This window comes from Falco cherrug, chromosome 10, assembly GCF_023634085.1.
Source record: "Falco cherrug isolate bFalChe1 chromosome 10, bFalChe1.pri, whole genome shotgun sequence".
NCBI lineage: Eukaryota > Metazoa > Chordata > Aves > Falconiformes > Falconidae > Falco > Falco cherrug.
Window position 1 is genome coordinate 36607428 of NC_073706.1, and position 17929 is coordinate 36625356.

Sequence of the window (17929 nt, forward strand, 5' to 3'; positions counted from 1 at the left end):
TTAACAGAGTGTCCCCATTTTATTAGCAAGTGAGAGTATATTAGGGAGATGTAATTGATTCCCCCCCTTTTTACGGTTCCTAGACAGATAATATATATTATTTTAAAACCAACCTATTTTACAGCCCTCTGCCCACCTCTCAAACCCATCCGCTCACCGAGTCCCGAGCCTCAAGCCAGAGACTTGCCGTCCCCCATCCCATGCGGCAGTCCCAGCCCTGACCCCCCCGGGGTGCAGCCCCCCTCCTCCGCAGCCCAGGGCGGGGGCGAGGGCAGGAGGGTGCGGGACAGGGAGGGGGGTCCAGCGAGAAGGATACAAAGGGCAAGAGAAGGAAAAGGAGCTGGTGGGGCGTGGAGCTGATGCTTCTGCAGGGGCTCGGCAGCGAGGGCCGCCCGCTCACCGGAGCGCAGTGTGAGTGAGGTGTCAGGATGGGGAGGGAGCAGCAGGTCCCCCGTGGCTCGGGACGCCAAGCTCCACCGGGGGTCTGTGCAGAAGCAGGGCCTCGAGTTGTAACTGGCAACACCTTCACCATTCAAAATGAGTTTGTCTCTAGAACAGTTCCCTTTTAGTCTAAATTGTGGTGGTTTTGTGTTGTTTTGTTTTTTTTTAAAAAAAAAAAAAAAAAAGGATGCGTGTGGATGTATTTCTGTGTGTGCGTGCATCTGTGTACATGAGTAACAGCCAACTAGCTCATATGGTCATGACCAAGCTATATTTCAGAAGAGAAAAGAAACACATTTATCACACTTTTCCTAAAACGAAAAGCTAAAATTTCAAGTTCAGTATTCGCTATCTTGTCCTTCCCTCCCCACCCTCCCTTGCTATTTCTGGGTTTCTTCCCTTCCAACTTACTTTAGCACCATAACACATTTTAAACATTACAATCCCTCTTCAGATACTACACAAAATGTCCCATAAAAATAGTGCTTTTTTTGCCAAAAAAGTTATATAATATATTATATATATAAATCAACTAAATCCGTGGCAAATGTGCAATGCAGACGCCTCCTCCATTTAAAGTGAGCATCAGCTCACTTTTTTCTTTTTTTTTTCTTTTTTCCCCTTTCCTTTTTCTTCTCTCTTTCTCGCTTTCTCTCTCCTCTTCCTCTCTTTCTCACGTCATCAATGATTTCAAAAAGGTGCAAGTCGATTTGAATCTTGTAATGAAGCACACACACAAAAATGCAGATGGGGGCTCCTCCTCAAAACTTCTTCTCAGGTATGTTTTTTCTTTTAAAGGTGCAACAGAAAGTTATAAACATAAGAAAACCACAAGAAAAAAAAAAGAAAAACAAAGAAGAAAAAAGTGGGGCGGGAATGAGGCGAAAAAAATATGTCCCTCAATATTTCTCCCCATTTTATTTTTTTTTTCACTTTATTGTCAAGAAAGACATGGAATGGACTCTTCTTCTCAAGAAAAAAAAAAAAAAAAGATTAAAAAAAAAATTAACTTCATATCCTTTTTCCCTCTTGCTCTTTCTTTTGTCTTCTGGCGTTGGCACCAGGGATGTCACGCAGCGCCCGGCAGCAAAAAGTTCAAGTGCCAAACTGTCCCTTTGCAAGTACAGGCTTGGAAATACTGGGGGCATGGGGGAATGAAACAGGCCTGGGACATGAAACAACCCTCCCCCCCCCCAAAGGACGATGCCGCGGGAGCGGCGCTGCTGGCTGCCGCCGCCGCCACCCCTCCTTGCTGTGTCTGTTGTTTGGTTGGGGCCGGAGCGGCATGAGGGTGCCCCGCCGCCCCGCTCCGCGGCTCGGGGGCCCCGGGGACGGAGGGGCTCAGGGGCCGGGTCTCACCAGTCCTCCCGCCCTCCCCCGGGAGATCAAAAATCGAGATGGCTGGTCATGGTTCATTTCTGGGGGCCAGCCGTTTCGGGGGAGGCTCGTGCCGCCAGGGGCCTCTGGCTGGGCAGGGAGATGAGGGGACGGTGCAGTGCCTTGGCCTCCTCGGCTGCTTGCAGCCCCTCTGCCTGCCACCGGTACTGGCGAGCCCGCAGGATGCCGGGCACCTCCCGCTGCAGCCGTTGGGAGTTCTTCTTCTGCCACACATCGTACTTGGAGTACTTGGCGTGCGAGGGCTTCTGGAAGCTCTCCTACAAGTGGATGGGACAGGAACATCAGCCTCACCACAAGCCTGCCCACCCTCCGAATGGGGGTTTCCCTCTCTGAGCTCCACCCATCCCACAGAAACCTCGCCCCATCCCTGGAAACATCCAAGGTCAGGCTGGACAGGGCTTTGAGCAACCTGGCCGAGTTGAAGCTGTCCCTGCTCACTGCAGGGGGGTTGGGCTAGATGACCTTTAATGGTCCCTTCCAACCCATTCTGTGATCCTACGATCCAGCCCACCTCAGTCCCCCACCTTCTTGCAGGGCACTTGGAACAAGTTGCCAATGGTGGCCATCCCTCAAAGGCTCTGCAGAATCAACAGACCCTGCAGCTGGGGTTTGTCCTCTCCTACCCATGGCCTTCCCATCTTTTCTCTTGTTATTTATTTGGTAAGGGGCCACCACCCTGGCGCAGCCCCCTACCTTGCTGAGCGCTGGCAGCCCTGCCAGGGAGGTGGCGGAGAGGTCACGCTCGGACTTGACGGACTTGGCGCAGTAGGTTTCCAGCAGAGCCAGGTCACAGCTCCGAAAGCAGCACTCCTCCACGATCCCCCGGTTGATCCGTCGGTTATTTCGTCCCACTGGTCTACCTGCAACAGCAAAGACCCCAGTGTTAGCCACCAACCTGGATGGGACCCTCTCCCCGCCTGCATGGCACCCATCCCCTTGCCAGCATCCCTCCACCAGCCACCAGAGACCGGTGATTCCCACACGCTTCAAAAATAGCAGCGATTCTCCCAAACAAGCTGACACGCGCCTGCAAACTGGCCGAGTTTCACGTTAAGACTTTCCCAGACAAATGCCGTTGACGCCAACAGGGCTCCCCGCATGTGTGCGGCACTAACTCCAGGTGTTTCTATGGCAGTGATTTACTCCCCTCCGATACCTCCCGTGTGGGCAGCCATTTCGGGCACAGCTAACGCGAGGAAGCTCGAGCCCAGCCTGGCCGCCAGCACTGCGCCAATTACTGCGACCGTCTCTGATGTTGATCCTGGCAAGTGAATTTTATTAGAAAGAAGCAGCGCGGCGTTGTGGCTGCCAACCTCCCTCTGTCAGGTCGACGCTCAGGCAGGTGAAGCAAACCAAGGCGGCTAAATTTTACCAGATGGGACAGCTCTGAGACAGCTGCAGAAAGAATACAGGCTCCCGCACCTGCCAAGAATAGCTATTAAACTTAATCTTTTAATAAGAGTTCCTCTCCTGTTTCTTCCTGCAGAAGGATGAGAAAGCCTGCGTCCAGTGCAGCAACAGCTGAGTGCATTTCATATCACCTCCTAACGATGGCCAAAGTGCTCTGAAGGAAAAGCTTACACCAGTTTTACTTGTTTTCCTCCCCCTCTTGACGTAAAAGAGATGGGGAAAATTTGAATTTCTGATGCAAAACAAATTTGCTTGGGAATTGTGACTTCCAAAGCGTAAACTGGCCCAAAATGAAAGGATTTTCTCCACGCTTTCACACACGGCACATTATGCGCTTCTGCTGACATGGGGTTTGCAGCCAGGGTTCCGCACGCTGCCCTGAGCAGCAATTCCGAGCGCGAGGTGCTTCGCGGGAGGGGAGCGGAGGCCAGCACCAGTGGGGCTTGCAAACAGTATCCAGAACGGCATCCTGCCCAGGACAATTTGGGCATGGGAAAAACCAAGAGCAAGCGGTGCAAGCACGATGCCTAATGTTGCTCGCCACGCCACGCCACGCCTCCACCTCCCAGCTGGCCTGTGGGAATGCACAAAATGGTCCACATTGGCCCCGTGCACAACCCGCGATCACCCCCCCACACGCCAGATGAAGCAGGCACTCCAAGTATTTGGCCTGGGTGAAGATATAAAGGCTCTGGCTTGCAAGGTGCTGTCCAATTTCCCCGAGGGGTATCCCATCTGGGTGCCCACCCAAAGTGCGTTGGGACAAACTGCAAAGCAGAGTTTTCCGTGCCCGCAGTGCAACCCCACATGTGCAACATAGACGTGCATGTGCAACGCAGCCCTGTCTGCGCAATGCTGGCATGGAAAGCCCCACAGCCATACCTCGCCATGGGCTCTGTAACAGCAAAGCCCCTGCAGCAGGGCACCTGCTCCCCGTTAAAATCAGCCATGCCCCTACCAGGGGGAAGCTGCTCCTCGTGCTGCTCCATGCCGGTGCATTGCCCCTGCAATGGTCATGAGAGCAAACACAGCATTGGGGTGCGGGGTGGTGGGGCAGCTGACTCACACCATGCAGCCCGCTTTCAGGAGTCATTTCAAATGCGCTGTTTTCCACATTCATCCCCTCTGTGCCACCACCCTCCTTTTTCTTTGGAAAAATTTCAGGCATGACCTCTAGCCAGCCCCACGGGAAGGTGAGAAGGACAGTTCCCTCCCACTCAGTGAAGGGAGCGCTGTTAAGCATTTATAGAGAGAAAATTAAACTCCTATGGCCAACAAGCATGCCGGATTGGGCCCTCCCTTTAAAGACAGTGCAGGTGTGCTGGGTGCCTGTACAAGTGATGCTGATGCAGGCAATCCAGGCAGCGATGCCCAAGGGAAGGGAGATGGGGGTGAGGAGCCAGACTGGGGGCAGGTGCGTGTATTCTTCTATATGTACAAGATGCCCAGCGAGGTCCACTGGAGATGTGCACTGCCACCGACACCCCACACCGTATACGGCCCCCGCTCTGCACCTATTTACCGCAGTGCCCACACCTGCATGCATAGCAGGTTGCTGAAGCATTAGGCTGCTCCAGATAGGCACCCTGAGCATGGGCAGAAGGAGAGTCTGGAAGGAAAAGAGAAAAAATTCAAGTCACCCCCTATTGCTAGCACATCCCCAGGGGGCTGCATTCACACTCCCGCAGAACAGAAGGTTGCACAAGTGACAACATGCACGGTTCAGGAAGAAGCTGAGGTTTTGAAAGGTTACATGTCTCCTCTCAAAAACAGAAGTTGCCCGCTTGCAGCTATGTGTTTGTTTGGAAAGCAGAGGCGAGGCAGGGGGGTGGGGAAACAACAGGCAAAGTGGGACCATTTTCACTGCCTCGCCATCCAGGGCACTTTCTGGCACGGGAGCATGCAGGAAGATCACGGCAGCACGTGTTTGTAAATGCCCAGGTGTGGCACAGCAGGGTGAGCTCCCCGCAGGGACCACTGCGGCGGCACAGCCCCTCCCGCACCTTCCCACCCCTGCCCAGCCAGCAGGCACACGCGTGGCCCCCAGCCCCGGCGCGCTGCCCCTTCTTCTCTTGCATAAAGCTGCTGCATGCCGTTCCCCTTGCGCCGCTGCCAGCTCTGCTGCGATGGCCTGATAGGGCACATTTCCCGTTACATAATTGCTCATACGGATCTCGCCAAATGCCAATACAATCCTCTGTGGGAGAGTTACTTTAGGAGGGGAAAAAAAAAAAAAAAAAAATCAAACATAAAACCCAGGAATTTAGTTGCAGAAAGTACCTGGAGACAACAACTCCAGGAAGAGCTGCCAGGACGTTGCTGGTTAACAGCAGTATCACTGCTGACCTGGATTGGGAAAAGCATTTGTTCCATAACATGATTTACACACAGACTAAAGGTTGAATTTCCTGACTTTTGCCCACTGGTGACATCTCACTTTGCCACCACTGCCAAACCCAGGGAGGGTTTTGCCATCCGTCCCTTGCCCGCAGGGGCGAGCTGTGCAGGCAGCAGGCTGTAGCACCACGGGGCGTGCGAGCCACTTCCCATCGCAGCGATGACTGCCTCCTCCCGAGGAAACGCGCTTCCTTGCGGCCTTCGATGAATGGCCACGCTCTCCTTCTCCCCACACTGTGCTCCACCAAAACCTCCCACCGCTCTTCCAAGGGGCCGAGCCCCACAATGTAAAGCCCAGTGATGCAAAGCCCTCCGGCTGCCTGGGGTTCCTCCAGTCCGGCAGCAGGCTATCCCGACAGGGAGAGCTGGGCATCCCAGTGGCGCTGCAAAGCCAAACCCGCTCCCAGGAGAAGCCGGAGGCTGCATACCTGCAGCTCAGCGATGCCTCTGGGCCAGAGGCAGCAGCATTGCCATGGCCATGGGGCGACAGGAGGGTCCCTTTCCCTGGCATCACCACCCTGCTGCTGCGGACTCCCCACCCTCGCTGGGGCTGCAGGGATGCTGCGGGGAGGGGTGCATGGTGCCGGTGCCACCCTGGCCGGGTCCCCTCTCCTCCGGTCAATCAGGCGGCAAGCCGAGTGGAAGGGGACTTTGGGTGTAAACAGTCCCCGCGCCCCTGTCGCAGGAATGTCGGGAGCAACAAGGGGGCCTTTGTGCGGCACCGGGCCCCGTCCCAGTGCCCCCGGCCTGGCCCTCCCCCACCCCGGCACCGCACTTTCCCCCCTGCTTTTTCCTAGTATTATTCGGAGGAGCGGCGGGCGCGCAAGAATGTGCCCCGTCAGCACAAGCGGCTGCAAAGAGCTAAATTCTTATCAGCTGTTGGAAAGGAGGAAACAGGAGCTGTTGTTTACAGAGAAGTCGGACGCCTCTCCCCCTGCAGCCCCTTCTCCCCTCCCTGCCAGCATTGCATGACAGCAACTTCATGGCCCGGGCTTCCTCTCGACCTGCCCCACTTTTTTCACTTGGGGCTGCACTCAGCATCCCTCCGAGCCAAGCTGCCATCCCCGGGGTGGGTGCCAGGGAGCAGGGAGAGGGGGTCCCAACCTTGCCGCCGAGCCACAGCAGGATGCCACCACCTTGCTGGCACCTGCAGGCCAGCCCCAAAAGCCTTGGAAGTCACGGAGGGTAGGAATCACAGCAGAGGTGGAGAGGAGCAAAGCACTCACGGCTCCAGCTGCAGCTCGCCCAGGCACCCCAGGGACATAGCGGGCTGGCGTGGTGTACATCATCATGCCCAGCCTGCATTCTATGGCCCGGTAACCCCGGCACTGCCGGATCCTGCCCTGTTGGCCCAGTTCTCTGGCAGCCCCAGCTCTCGGAGGAGGCTGCAACATCCCCAGCCCCAGGTGCCTGCCAGCCACAAGACCTCCAAGGGCACCTGGGTGCCGGGACTCACTCCTTGCGCCAGCGGGCAGATGGGCATCCTGGTTATCAGGGGGTGCACCCTCCTCAGTTTAGGTTGCATATGTCCCCATCACCAGGTGCCAGGTGAATGGAACACCATCAGTATGCTGCATCCCCTCACACGGATGAAAACTGCCATGTTTCAGAGCTAGCTTTGCTAGCCAAGTGCTACCTTGTAAGAATGCAGAGCATCATTTAAGTACTTTGATCACCACTGCAGCAGAAAACTGCTAACAGATTTTCATACCATTTTTGGTTTTTTTCAAGATTACCATTCGGATGCTTGCAACAAGCCCCATTCAGCAAGCAGAGCCCACCTGTACCTGTGGGACAAGGCTGCCCAAGGCATTTACCTCCTGTGCAAACAACTCCGTTAGCACAGGTTGCTCATCAGGTTGCATGTCCCATGCTGTGAAGTGCTCATGACAAACCCAAGCGTGATTTTAAGGCATAAACCTGCAATCATGCAACACAACAGTGTCCTGTTGAGCCTATACGGTGACGAGAGTGTAGCCATGAGGGTTTAGGAGTGAAGACAAATACGGCCAGGAGAAGTAATCACGTCATAAGGCCAACTGATGGAGGCAGAGGTTAAAAATGAAGCGAGCTGGCAATGTCCAACCCTTGATCAAGTAGAGCCATTGCCCAAACATCATCAGCCCTGCATAGCACAAGCTGGTTAAATGCTGAAGGGGTTAAAATACGGGACTAGGGGGGACTTTGCTTCATCCCCTGGCACCTGGGCTTTCCAGAAGTATTCAAAAAGAAGAAGGGGGAATGGGAGGGGACAAAATAAAAGGCAAGAATCCCCTTGCAACCACCAGACTGGCCACTTGGCACCAAGCAACTTGTCTGCCTTCAAAAGTGTTTTTATTTTGGCTTGGGAGGCTGGGTTATTTGAGGTGAAAGGAGGTCAGTTTGTCCGTAAAACAAAAGCCCCATTCCCTTTCATCCCCAGAGAGGGGGAGGAGGGAAGAGAAACCACGGAAGGGAGACGGATGCTCTTCTATATATAGAGGGAGAGGAAGAGGTGTGAGAGCAGGAGAGGAGCTCGCCTCGCCGGTAACGCCAGCCCCGGATCCGCTGCCGTGGCCAAGCTCCGGCGCGGGGCCCGCTGGCCAGGGGAAGGTGGAAGGGGGAGATGAGAAGAGGAAGGGCAGCTGACATGCAAACCCTCGCCACTCGGCTGGGTCAGAGGAAGGAAGCATGCCCAGGGTGTCCCCAAAAGCGCCGCCTGCCCGCAACACACGAGGGGGCCATGAAACCCCCCTGCTGCTCAGCCAGGACGGGGCAGGGAGATGGCCCCCAGCTAGCTGCAAAGCCCCCTGCAGCCCAGCTGCCAGCCCAGAATCACACAGCACAAACCCTGGCTGCTGCTGGATGTGGAAGCCCTGTGCCTCTCCCTGCCCAACCTCAGCAGACAGCATCAGCCAAGCCTGGCTGGGCATCCAGTTGGGAAGGACATCCCAGTTGGGAAGGGACATCCTAGGTCATCTCCTAACTTTGCAGCGCCCTGTTCCCTGCACAGGCAGACTGGGATAAAAGGGAGCCTGGCTCTGGACTCCACTGCTCCAAAAAACACCCTGTTACTTAAAAGTGACTTTTTAATTCCTTTTCCCAGGGCAGAGGCACAACTGCCAAATGCATGGCACCATGTACAGCTGGTATCTCCATCCCCTTCCCCCCACCTGGCTTTGCACCTTCACTGTAGTCAGTTCCTCTGCGGTTCAGTCCTCTGCATGCAGCAAGACACCAGGTCTTCCCTCTCCCAAGCAGAGCAGGGGACCGAAACACCAGAAGATGTCACACTCGAGGCACCTTCGCCCATAGACTACTGAGCATCCATCGCTACTGGTTTACTCCTCCTCCTCCCCGTTTACCAGCTAAGCTAGTGCCAGAGGTCCAAATCCCCAGAGCAGCCCGGCTGGAAAAGCCTGCTTCAGCCAACTGTCCTGAAGCCACCAGCACCCTGTGGACAACAGCAACGCTGCATTTTTTTGCACTAGATGTGCTTTGAAAGGGTAAGACATCACTCTTCAGCAACAGGTTCACCAGCAGGTAGCCAGGAGGCCACAGAGTATTTTGGGAGCAGCCTAGAAGCTGCTGCTAGACCCAAGCAAAGCCTGCTCGGAAAGGCTGGGCGCTCATCTCCCTGCCTGCTCTCAGGATGCAGCACTTGGGCAGCAAGGTTTAAAAATGAGCCAAGGCCCCAGCTCAGCAGAGAGCTGCCTGCAGACATCCTCGTTCTGCTAACGACTTGCCCACATCGCAGGTGAGCCAGCCACCTATGGCTCCCCAGCAACATTCAATCTTCCCAAGCATCAAATGCAGGATCCAGTTCCTCCATGGGGCTAGACAGTCCCCAACATCGGCGCGAGGTGGGTGCACGTCACCCCGAGCATGCCGCTTTTCTCGCCCCTCTCCTGCCACGTATGAGGCAATCATGAGAGCACCAGGCTGAGAAACCGGTCCTCTCCCTCCCAGCCCTGCTCCACCAAAGCAAGGCGTGGGGTGGGGGCAGCATCCCACCCGCTGCTGGCAGCTGCCTGGCACTTACTGAAGTAGAAGCCCCTGTCCCCGCAGACAAACTGCAGTGTGTCCACCAGCTCCCCGCCGCAGAGGGTCTCCGCCGTGCCGTATGCCGCGGCCGAATCCAGAGCATAGGCCAGGAAAGCCAGCAGCAGCAGCAGCATCCGCCTCGCCGCACACATCCTCTGCACCTGGGGACAGAGGCACAGCGTTAACATGAGAGACCCCTCTCTGCCACCTCCCACAGGCAATGCCCCCCGCCCACAGTGCGCCTGGGGTCTGATGCCCAGGCATGTCAGGATGCTGCAGGCAAGGACCGGCAGCACAGAGCCGGCCACCGGTGCAAGGCTGGCTCCCCGCGCTCGCCCCGCCGCTCTGATCGGGTAAGGTTTGCACTGAAGCAGTTTTTCCATTGGAAAATCCCACTTCAGCCTACCTCTGAAAGGTTTTTATTCCCCCTTTCTCTTTCAACCACATGATTGTTTTATTTTTTTCCCCCCTTTTATATGGGCAATCATTCAAACAATTATCAGGAGGTGTTTTTAATTTCATTTCCTATGACAGGCTTTCAGGCCCTACCTCAGCACACATTCCCCCGAAGCAGAAACAAGTGAAAGTTTCAATCTGTCCTCGAGCTGCTTTTGAGGAAAGCTGGATTTTGCCAGGAAGCGGCGGCCTTCAGCCCGCGCACGCAAGACACTGGCATGGCCGAGGCTCAGGCAATCAAAGGGCTGATTGCACAAGCCATGTTTGCTGACGAGAGTTGGGACCGAGAAGACATCCCTCAGGAGCAGAGCACTCCCACGGGAAATGCACCTGAGGCATCACCAAGGAGGGCCAAGGGGGTATCAGCCAGTGCAGAGGAATAAAAAAGAAACTCCCTGGATATTTTCTAACTAACCCCAAGATTTCCCCTGACTCGGCTCCAGCAAACAGCTTTACCTCCCTGTCAGCTTTGCAGGTGTAAAGCGAGGGTGCTATTGCCTCACTGGGTAAGGTGAAACCCATGGATGGCTCAAGGCGTTACAGCCCCCCAGTGATGAGCATCACTGTATAGATACAGCCAAATAATGATGGTGGCCAGACCGGCCAGCTCAAAATGAAGAGGAGAAGTGTGGCAAAACAGCAGCTGCTTTGGGGCAATGCTACATGTCAAGCAGAGCACCCCCTCTCCTTGCTAATGTTCAGCCAAGACGCTGGGGTTCACATCCAGCCTTCATCACCATAGCATCTGAGCAACTCGAGAATAATATCAGTTAATGAATATTACCTCACCCCCCCGGGATGCTCGGAGATGGAGCCGAAGCCCAGGATAGATTAAATGACTCGCCCAAGGTCACGGGGGAAGTCTGCAGCGCAGCCAGGAAATTAGCCCAGCTCCCCCGGGGCACCGCTACAGTCCTGCCAGCAATAAAGCCACCCTTGCTACCAATCTTTTACTAGCACATAGCTCAAATCGTCGCTGCTAGCAATGCACCATGCTTACAAGTTGTGAGCTCTTCTGAGCAGCAGGAGGGCAGGGATCAGTAGCAAGAAAAGCCAAAACAGAGGCTGCAAGGTCTGGGTAGGCTGAGGGAGGCATCCCCCCCCCCCGGCATGAGCTCCGAGGCCCATCCTATTGCTCAGTCTGTGCTGGCAGAGACCACCAAGGCTGGCAAAACCCCTCCAGAGCTCTGGACAGAGAGAGGCAGCAGCCCTGGGAACAAACTGCACTCAAACCAGCAAGTGATGGGACCCGGACCAGGTTTTCCCGTAGCACCAGTCCCTTCGGCATGGCTTTGGTCTATATCACACTAGGAGCAGGAGGTCAGCACCGGGTTATGACTGCACTGTGCTGCCAGGCTGCAGTGTTTTGCCACCGACACCTTTGCACCTTGATTTTTTTTATCAAGTGGCTGATGGGTGTTCTCCAGGCCCCCCGGCATGACTGCAGCATCACCCTCACTGCTTGATTCTTGCTGGCCCTGGTGCAGCAGCATCAGCTGCCAGATCTCCACCTGGTGAGAGACCAATGATCCCACTCCCTTTCCTCCCCGCCCCCACAGGCCCTTTTCATCTTTTTGTACATGCAGCTCCTGATTGCTGGTGTCCCATGGGCACAGGTAGCACCAGCAGCTCGTTGCCGGGGTGGCAGATGTGTGCCAGCCAGCTCCGCCATCAAAGCTGCTGACGCGGGACTTCAGGACACCCAAATAATCCCCCATCCCTGATTAGGCTCATGCTGGCTGTGAGCACTGTGGCTAATGAGCAGGCTGTGTGCTGAACACCCCCAAGCCAGAGCCAGCTCCCCAGAAGGGACTTGCTTGGTGGCATGGGTGACAATCACAGTCTTTCCTCCACATTCAGTCTAAAGGAAGGGGTGAGATGCTCTGAAGCAAAAGGAGAGTGAAGTTTTGTCAGCGAGGCGATATCTGATGCTGGGGAGAACTGATACCTTCTGTGGAAAAAAACCTGTGCTCCTCAGAAAATACCTGCCCCTGCACAACCCGCACCGCAAGCCCAAGGCAGCCTCCGGCAGCCTTCCCTGCCTCCACTGAGAGCTATTTTAGGGTGCCCACACACCCCATAACTCTGGCCAGGAAGCCCCCCTGAAGCCACGAGGACAGGAACGGCCCTGACGCTGCCAACCAGAGCTGGGCTAACGTGGAGGTGCGCGATGCAATGAAGTGCCCCTGTGCCCAAAAATCAAGTGCCGGCCCTTTTCACCGGTGTCACCTTGGTGTCTCCTCACTGCCTCCAGCAGCCATGTAATGAGAAACCAGGCAGCAAAGCAAAAAGCATCTTTATTTACTACCCGATGCAGCAGTTCCTCTCCAGCTTGATGGAGCTGCAACCCAACCCAACCCCACAAGCCCTTCCCTCTTGCTTTGGCCCTACTGACTTGCAGAGAAAAGCCCCCAGGCTTCACCCAAAGGCTAGACAGGCTCCCAGGGTGCCATCACCAGCTCGGTGTATCCCGATGACCTTTCAGTCAATCCTTCGCCCCTCCTGGTCCTCCTTAGCAGGGATGAGCAGCACCCATGCAGGAGAGCTCACACCTGCCCCACCGCAGCTGCCGGAGACAGCACTGCTCCCTGGAATGAGGTGGCACAGCGTGGCTGGGTACCCACAGCCCGTGACCCGGCACAAGCACAGGTTGCACATGGCTTCACCAAAGCCAGCTCAGCAACGTGAGGCAAAGCCCTGGGAACCGCTCCTAGCCTTCACTGGAGACGTGGGACAGCACTGCTTTTGGTTTCTAGTCCAAGCATCAGGGCAGGGACAGCCCCCTCAGCTGTGAGACAGGAGTAAATTCACACCAACAGCTGGAAGAACCTTCAGTATTTACTAGAAAGCCTCTCTCACAAGATGTCAAAGGGATAAGGCAGCAAGAGGTAAGTGAGGCGCTTTCCTAAAGGACAAGATCCCATCTCTGCTGAGAGAGACGCTACGCCCACCACAGTTTCCTTCTTGCCAAAGCAGGTTGAATCAGCCGTGCCGGCTGCTGTTCCCCCTCACGTGCCTGCAGAGAGCCCGAATGCCTCGGGATGCTGCTGTAACCAGGGCTGGTAGGAACGGCAGCGCCAGACGTGCCAGGTGCCCAACAACCCAACCACCAGATTCCTCCTAACGAGGGCTCAGACCCCACGCAGTGTGCACCAGGGTGATGCAAGAGGAATTTCTCGGTTGCACAGGTGCCCTGTACCATTCTGGGAATTGCACCTGAATCTCCCCTGAATAATCCACCCCTGAGAGCAACCTTCTGGGTGCAGGAGTGGCTCAGAGGAGCCATCAGAGCCTGCTGCTGGCCTTTCCTTGCCTGGAGAGAGTCTGCTTTGCTCTCCATGCTTTGTGTACCTCTCCTGACTTCTCCGGTCCCCCTGCAAAGCCAGGCTGCTGCTGGAGCCAGCTTGCTGCATGCGGGATGCTGCTGCTGCCCTGGGGCTCCTGTGTATCCCCACCTCGCAGCAGGTGCTGCTGCACCCATGGCCGGGGACACCCAAACCCCTCTCAGCAGCCCCCAGCCAGTGGGGATGCACCAGCAGAGGGTGTCCTCTCGGGCTGGCTGCGGAGACAGCCCGAAGGCAGGTCTGCAGGGAAACCACCCTCCCACCCGAGACCATTATAGGATTTTTTTCAGGATTTCCTGCAGAATCAGCTATCCAGATTCCTGCAGATCTCTGTCCAGCTGCCGGGGAGCTGGGGGCCAAGAGGCCACAATGCGCTACAAGGCCCAGTTGCCAATCTCAGAGGACAGCTTAAGCATCCCTTGCATCCAGGCTTGCACTGACCCAACGAAACCACAGTGCCTCTCTTGGGCAACAAACATCTCCCCAAAAATGGAGACTAAACCTCCTGTCTGACCTAATTCCTCCTTCAGTCTGGCCTTCATTACAATTTAATACGAACAGAACAACGTAGGAGGGAATTGACAGATGGCCCAGTCTGCAAAATTTGGATTTGGACAGCAAAAAGAAAAAAAACCCCAAAAACAAAAACCAAAAAACTTGCTTCTTTGTGGAGCAGTGCAGCGTTTGAAAGGGAGCAGGGCAAAAATTCACTGGCCCAAACCCAGTGGCATGCACAGGAGGGGAAAACCCCAGTTTGCACATCCCAGCCTCCATCACCCTCCGCCCCTCCAAAAAGAAGCGGGCACGCTGCTGCTTCACTGCTCCGGTGATCGCCTGTGAGAGACACTGAGCATCCCTCCCTCCGCGTTACTCCTCGGTGGGCAGCCCCGGTGGCGTGGGGAGCTGACCCGGTGTGGAGCACAGCTCTCCCGAGAGGCAGGACATGGGTGCGTGCCAGCCTCACACGTGCTGAGCGAATGCCACCCCTGCCCACGGGCAACCTTGCGTGGGGCACCGGGCCACCGTGCCCCAAGGTGCCAAGCAGCACAGGGCCAGCAGGGAGAGGCAGGTGCCTTGGCAGCCAAAACCCACCCAGGGGCTGCACCTCGGGCAGAGGCGCAGGGCTGAGGCACTCAGCGATACCCGAAGGGAGAGGAGCCACCGCGTGCTGTGCCGCAGAAGAGCCTCCCTTTTCATCTTAAAAAGAAAGGAGGAGATTTCCAGCCCACGGCTTGGAAGAAGCAAGCTTCAAAACACAAAACTTTCGACTGCCGAGCTGTCAGGCGAATAAAAGCGACCCAGGACCAGGGGTTTTGCTGTTTAGCTCAGGCTTGAAAAAGATAAAACCCTCGTGGTTCCTGGCACCTGGCTCGCATGACATTCATATGGCTGAGGTTGTCAATGCTGCTACTATTTTTAGCCCTCGCTTTTTTGTCTTCACTGCTGGTCCCCATCGCCCACTCTGCCCCATGCCGGGGGTCACCTTCCCACCTCCCACCCTGCGAGCAGGGAGAGACACCTGCCTCCTGTGCCCGCGGACAGGGGCTGGGGAGCGCTGCCCGCGCCCCCGTCTCTACGTGCCACAGCAAGAACTACCATAGCTGTGGAAAATCAAGCTGAAAAAGGTGAATGGGGTATTCAGTACCATTTACTCACCCCACTGGGGAGTAAGGGTGTATTGCACAAATTTTGGTATGCAGCCCAGAAACGTTTGATTTATTGCATAAAAAAAAGGAAATGCAATCTTGCTTAACTCTTCTAAAGACAGCTGGCAGGACCCAGCGAAGGGATTTAAGTCCATTTTAGTAGCCTCACTTAACTCCTCTCTTTATTGTTCCTCTCTCCCTTCTGTGTTCCCATCCAAAACCTAGAGTGTATCAGGGAAAGTTAACAGCAAGTTAAGCTGTTAAATCAGAAATTGTGGTGACTGGAGTCTACTGGCAAGTGATATTCCCACAACACGTTGAACTTGCTTTACGTCTTGGCGGAGTGGCTTAACCCTTTCAGAGCCGGGCTGCAGCCCTGAGGCAGATTTCTTCCCCCAGTGCTCCCCACCTCTCCTGATCTGTCACGCAAACTGGTCGAGGGAGGCTGGTAACTCCTTGGCCCGCTAAGCCACACAGCAGCCTTTAAAAGCGAAGACAATCCAAAGAAGGTTTGGAGAGGTCAGTCCCAGGACACGAGCAGGGAGAGAGAGTGTGGGACACTCGTAGTGCTCATACGCACTGCTGGAAACACACCAACTCCTTGGTCCCTCTAAAAATAAGACCTCACCTGCTGTGTTTGCTTTATTTAAATAAAGAAAAGTACAGGAACGCTTTTCTCTGGTGGTCCACGAGGCAAGCCAGGCTTGCACCAAAGCCTGTAGGAATCAATGGGAAGACACGCACTGACACCTCCGGGTTGCCTGGTCAAGGCAGCAGCCCTCCAGCCGGGCTGCAAAAAGGATCACCTGTCAGAAAAAGCGCTGGGACACACACGCAGACACATTTCAGCTCTCAGGTTTCATGCAGCAGTGGGAGGGGACCCACGGTGTCAAATCTTTTATCCCTTAATGAATTTTCACAGGAGCTGGGATAGCCCCTTTGAAAGGCTGAGTGAACTTGTGTGGGTGTCAACAACATGGAGCAAGATTTACAGCTCTGACCCATTCACCCCCACCAAAATTGTCAAGTTGGGTCCAAAACAGCTCAGTGAAGCTCAAACCAGAAATGTCAGCTGGTTTTATTCCTCCAGATGTCCTTAGCACAAAGTCACCCTCACAAAACCCCACCACCCAGGCTCCTCAACTCCACTTTAAATCAAGGCAAGAGGAGGAATAAAAAATCCCAGCACGCTGAACCCTGCACAGCAAAAGGAAAAACCACACACACACGCACCCACAGATGCAAACCGACAACAAATAAACCCGAAGAAAACCAGGCCTTCGCCTCCCAGGCACATCCCTGCATTTGGAAGAAAACTACACACTTTGTCTGGGAAGCCTTGACTCGGGTTGAAAGCAGCGGTTCTCCCGAGGTGTCTATTTAAAACCGCCCACACAAACGTTGTTTTTACACTCGATTGCTCCACGCCGCCCGAGTGAGACCTGGCGTATCAGAAACCCGCTCCAGTGCCACTGGCTCCAGGCAAGGCAACCACATCTGCTGGTACAGTTACGCTAAATCCGCGTTTCCTCATGTGCCCCAATTCCCTACTGCTCAACAGAGTGCCAAAACCTTTCCAAGTTGCGCTCTTAAAACAATTACTGTAGGGAAAAGCAATTGGGAAGAAAGAAGAAGAAGAAAAAAAAAAAAAAAAATCACACAAACTCGAAGGCTGCATGCCAACCATTAACTCTCACTCCATTTTGGCTTCGCTTTCTTGTTTTTCCTCTCTGTATTTCTATCCCTCCGAGACCGAACGCACCGCAGTGTTTTGCAGAAGCGAGTTGGATGCTCTGCCCGGTGTCCGCAGCTGGCGCCCCGTCCGTCCCCTCCCGCTCCCACGGCCACCCCGCCTGACCCCGCGCCGCCCGGCCCCGCACAGCCGCCCACCAGCCCCGCACCCCCCGCCGCCGGGACGCGGAGCCGCGTACCCCCCGCACCCCCGCACCCCCCCGGGGCTGCCCCGCGCACCCCCCCGGCAGCGGGGCCGCCCCGCCAGCCCGCCGGCCTCCGCTGGGCCGGCTCTCGGGGTCCCTCTAGCGACACGCGTGGGAACGGCGCGCAGCGGGCTCGGCGCGGCACGGCACGGCACAGCGCGGCTCTGCCTGGCACGGCAGGGCTCTGCCCGGCACGGCGCGGCACGGCTCTGCCCGGCACGGCAGCGCTCTGCCCGGCACGGCGCGGCACGGCTCTGCCCGGCACGGAGCCCTGGGGCTGTGCCACCGCGGGCAGCGCGGAGCGGCGCGGAGCGGCGCTTACCTTGGCGCTGCCGCTGCTGCTCTCAACTTGTGGCGGCGGCGGCGGGCCGGGGAGGAAGGCCGGCTGCCGGCAGCGCTCATCCGTGGCTGCCCCGGCGCTTGACATGCTGCTCTCCTGCCCCGGCAGCGATCGGGCTCGGCTCGCCTTCCCCGCGCCCTGGCTCGCTCTCCTCGCCTTGCCTTTTTGGTATGTCAGGTCCCTGCTGGATTTTGTCTGAAGGATGTTATTTTGTTACGATCAGGTATTTTGTTATTCTAGAGAGCGAGCGAGCGCTTTCCTTCTCTTTTTTCTCCTCCTTTCCCCCCCCTTTTTTTTTCTTTTCTTACCCCCCCCCTTTTCCCCCCCCCCCGCTCTTTTCCTTCTCTTTCTCCTCCTGCTTTGGCTGCCCCTTGGGTGGCGCTCACTTTTGTGTTTACTGACTGCGTCCCCCCGGCCGGGGCGCGGGGCCGGCTGCCTGGCTGCCCGCTGCTCCCGGCTGGCTGCCCCACGAGCGCGGAGACAGGCAGGGCGCTCCGGCTGCCCCCCTTTTATACCCCCCCAGTGGGCATGCTCTGA

The 17929-nt window shown here is 56.0% G+C and overlaps 1 protein-coding gene across 1 annotated transcript; it reads right to left on the reverse strand.

The window, feature by feature from the left end:
* On the reverse strand, nucleotides 1–17888 carry IGF2 (insulin like growth factor 2). Its single transcript, XM_055722595.1, has 5 exons — nucleotides 17779–17888; nucleotides 17375–17587; nucleotides 9668–9830; nucleotides 2533–2699; nucleotides 1–2096 (listed from the first exon to the last, which is right to left on the reverse strand). The coding sequence occupies exons 2-5, from the start codon at nucleotides 17477–17479 to the stop codon at nucleotides 1854–1856; spliced, it is 678 nt and encodes a 225-aa protein (XP_055578570.1). The 5' UTR covers nucleotides 17480–17587; nucleotides 17779–17888; the 3' UTR covers nucleotides 1–1853.
* Nucleotides 17889–17929: the final 41 nt, after the last annotated feature.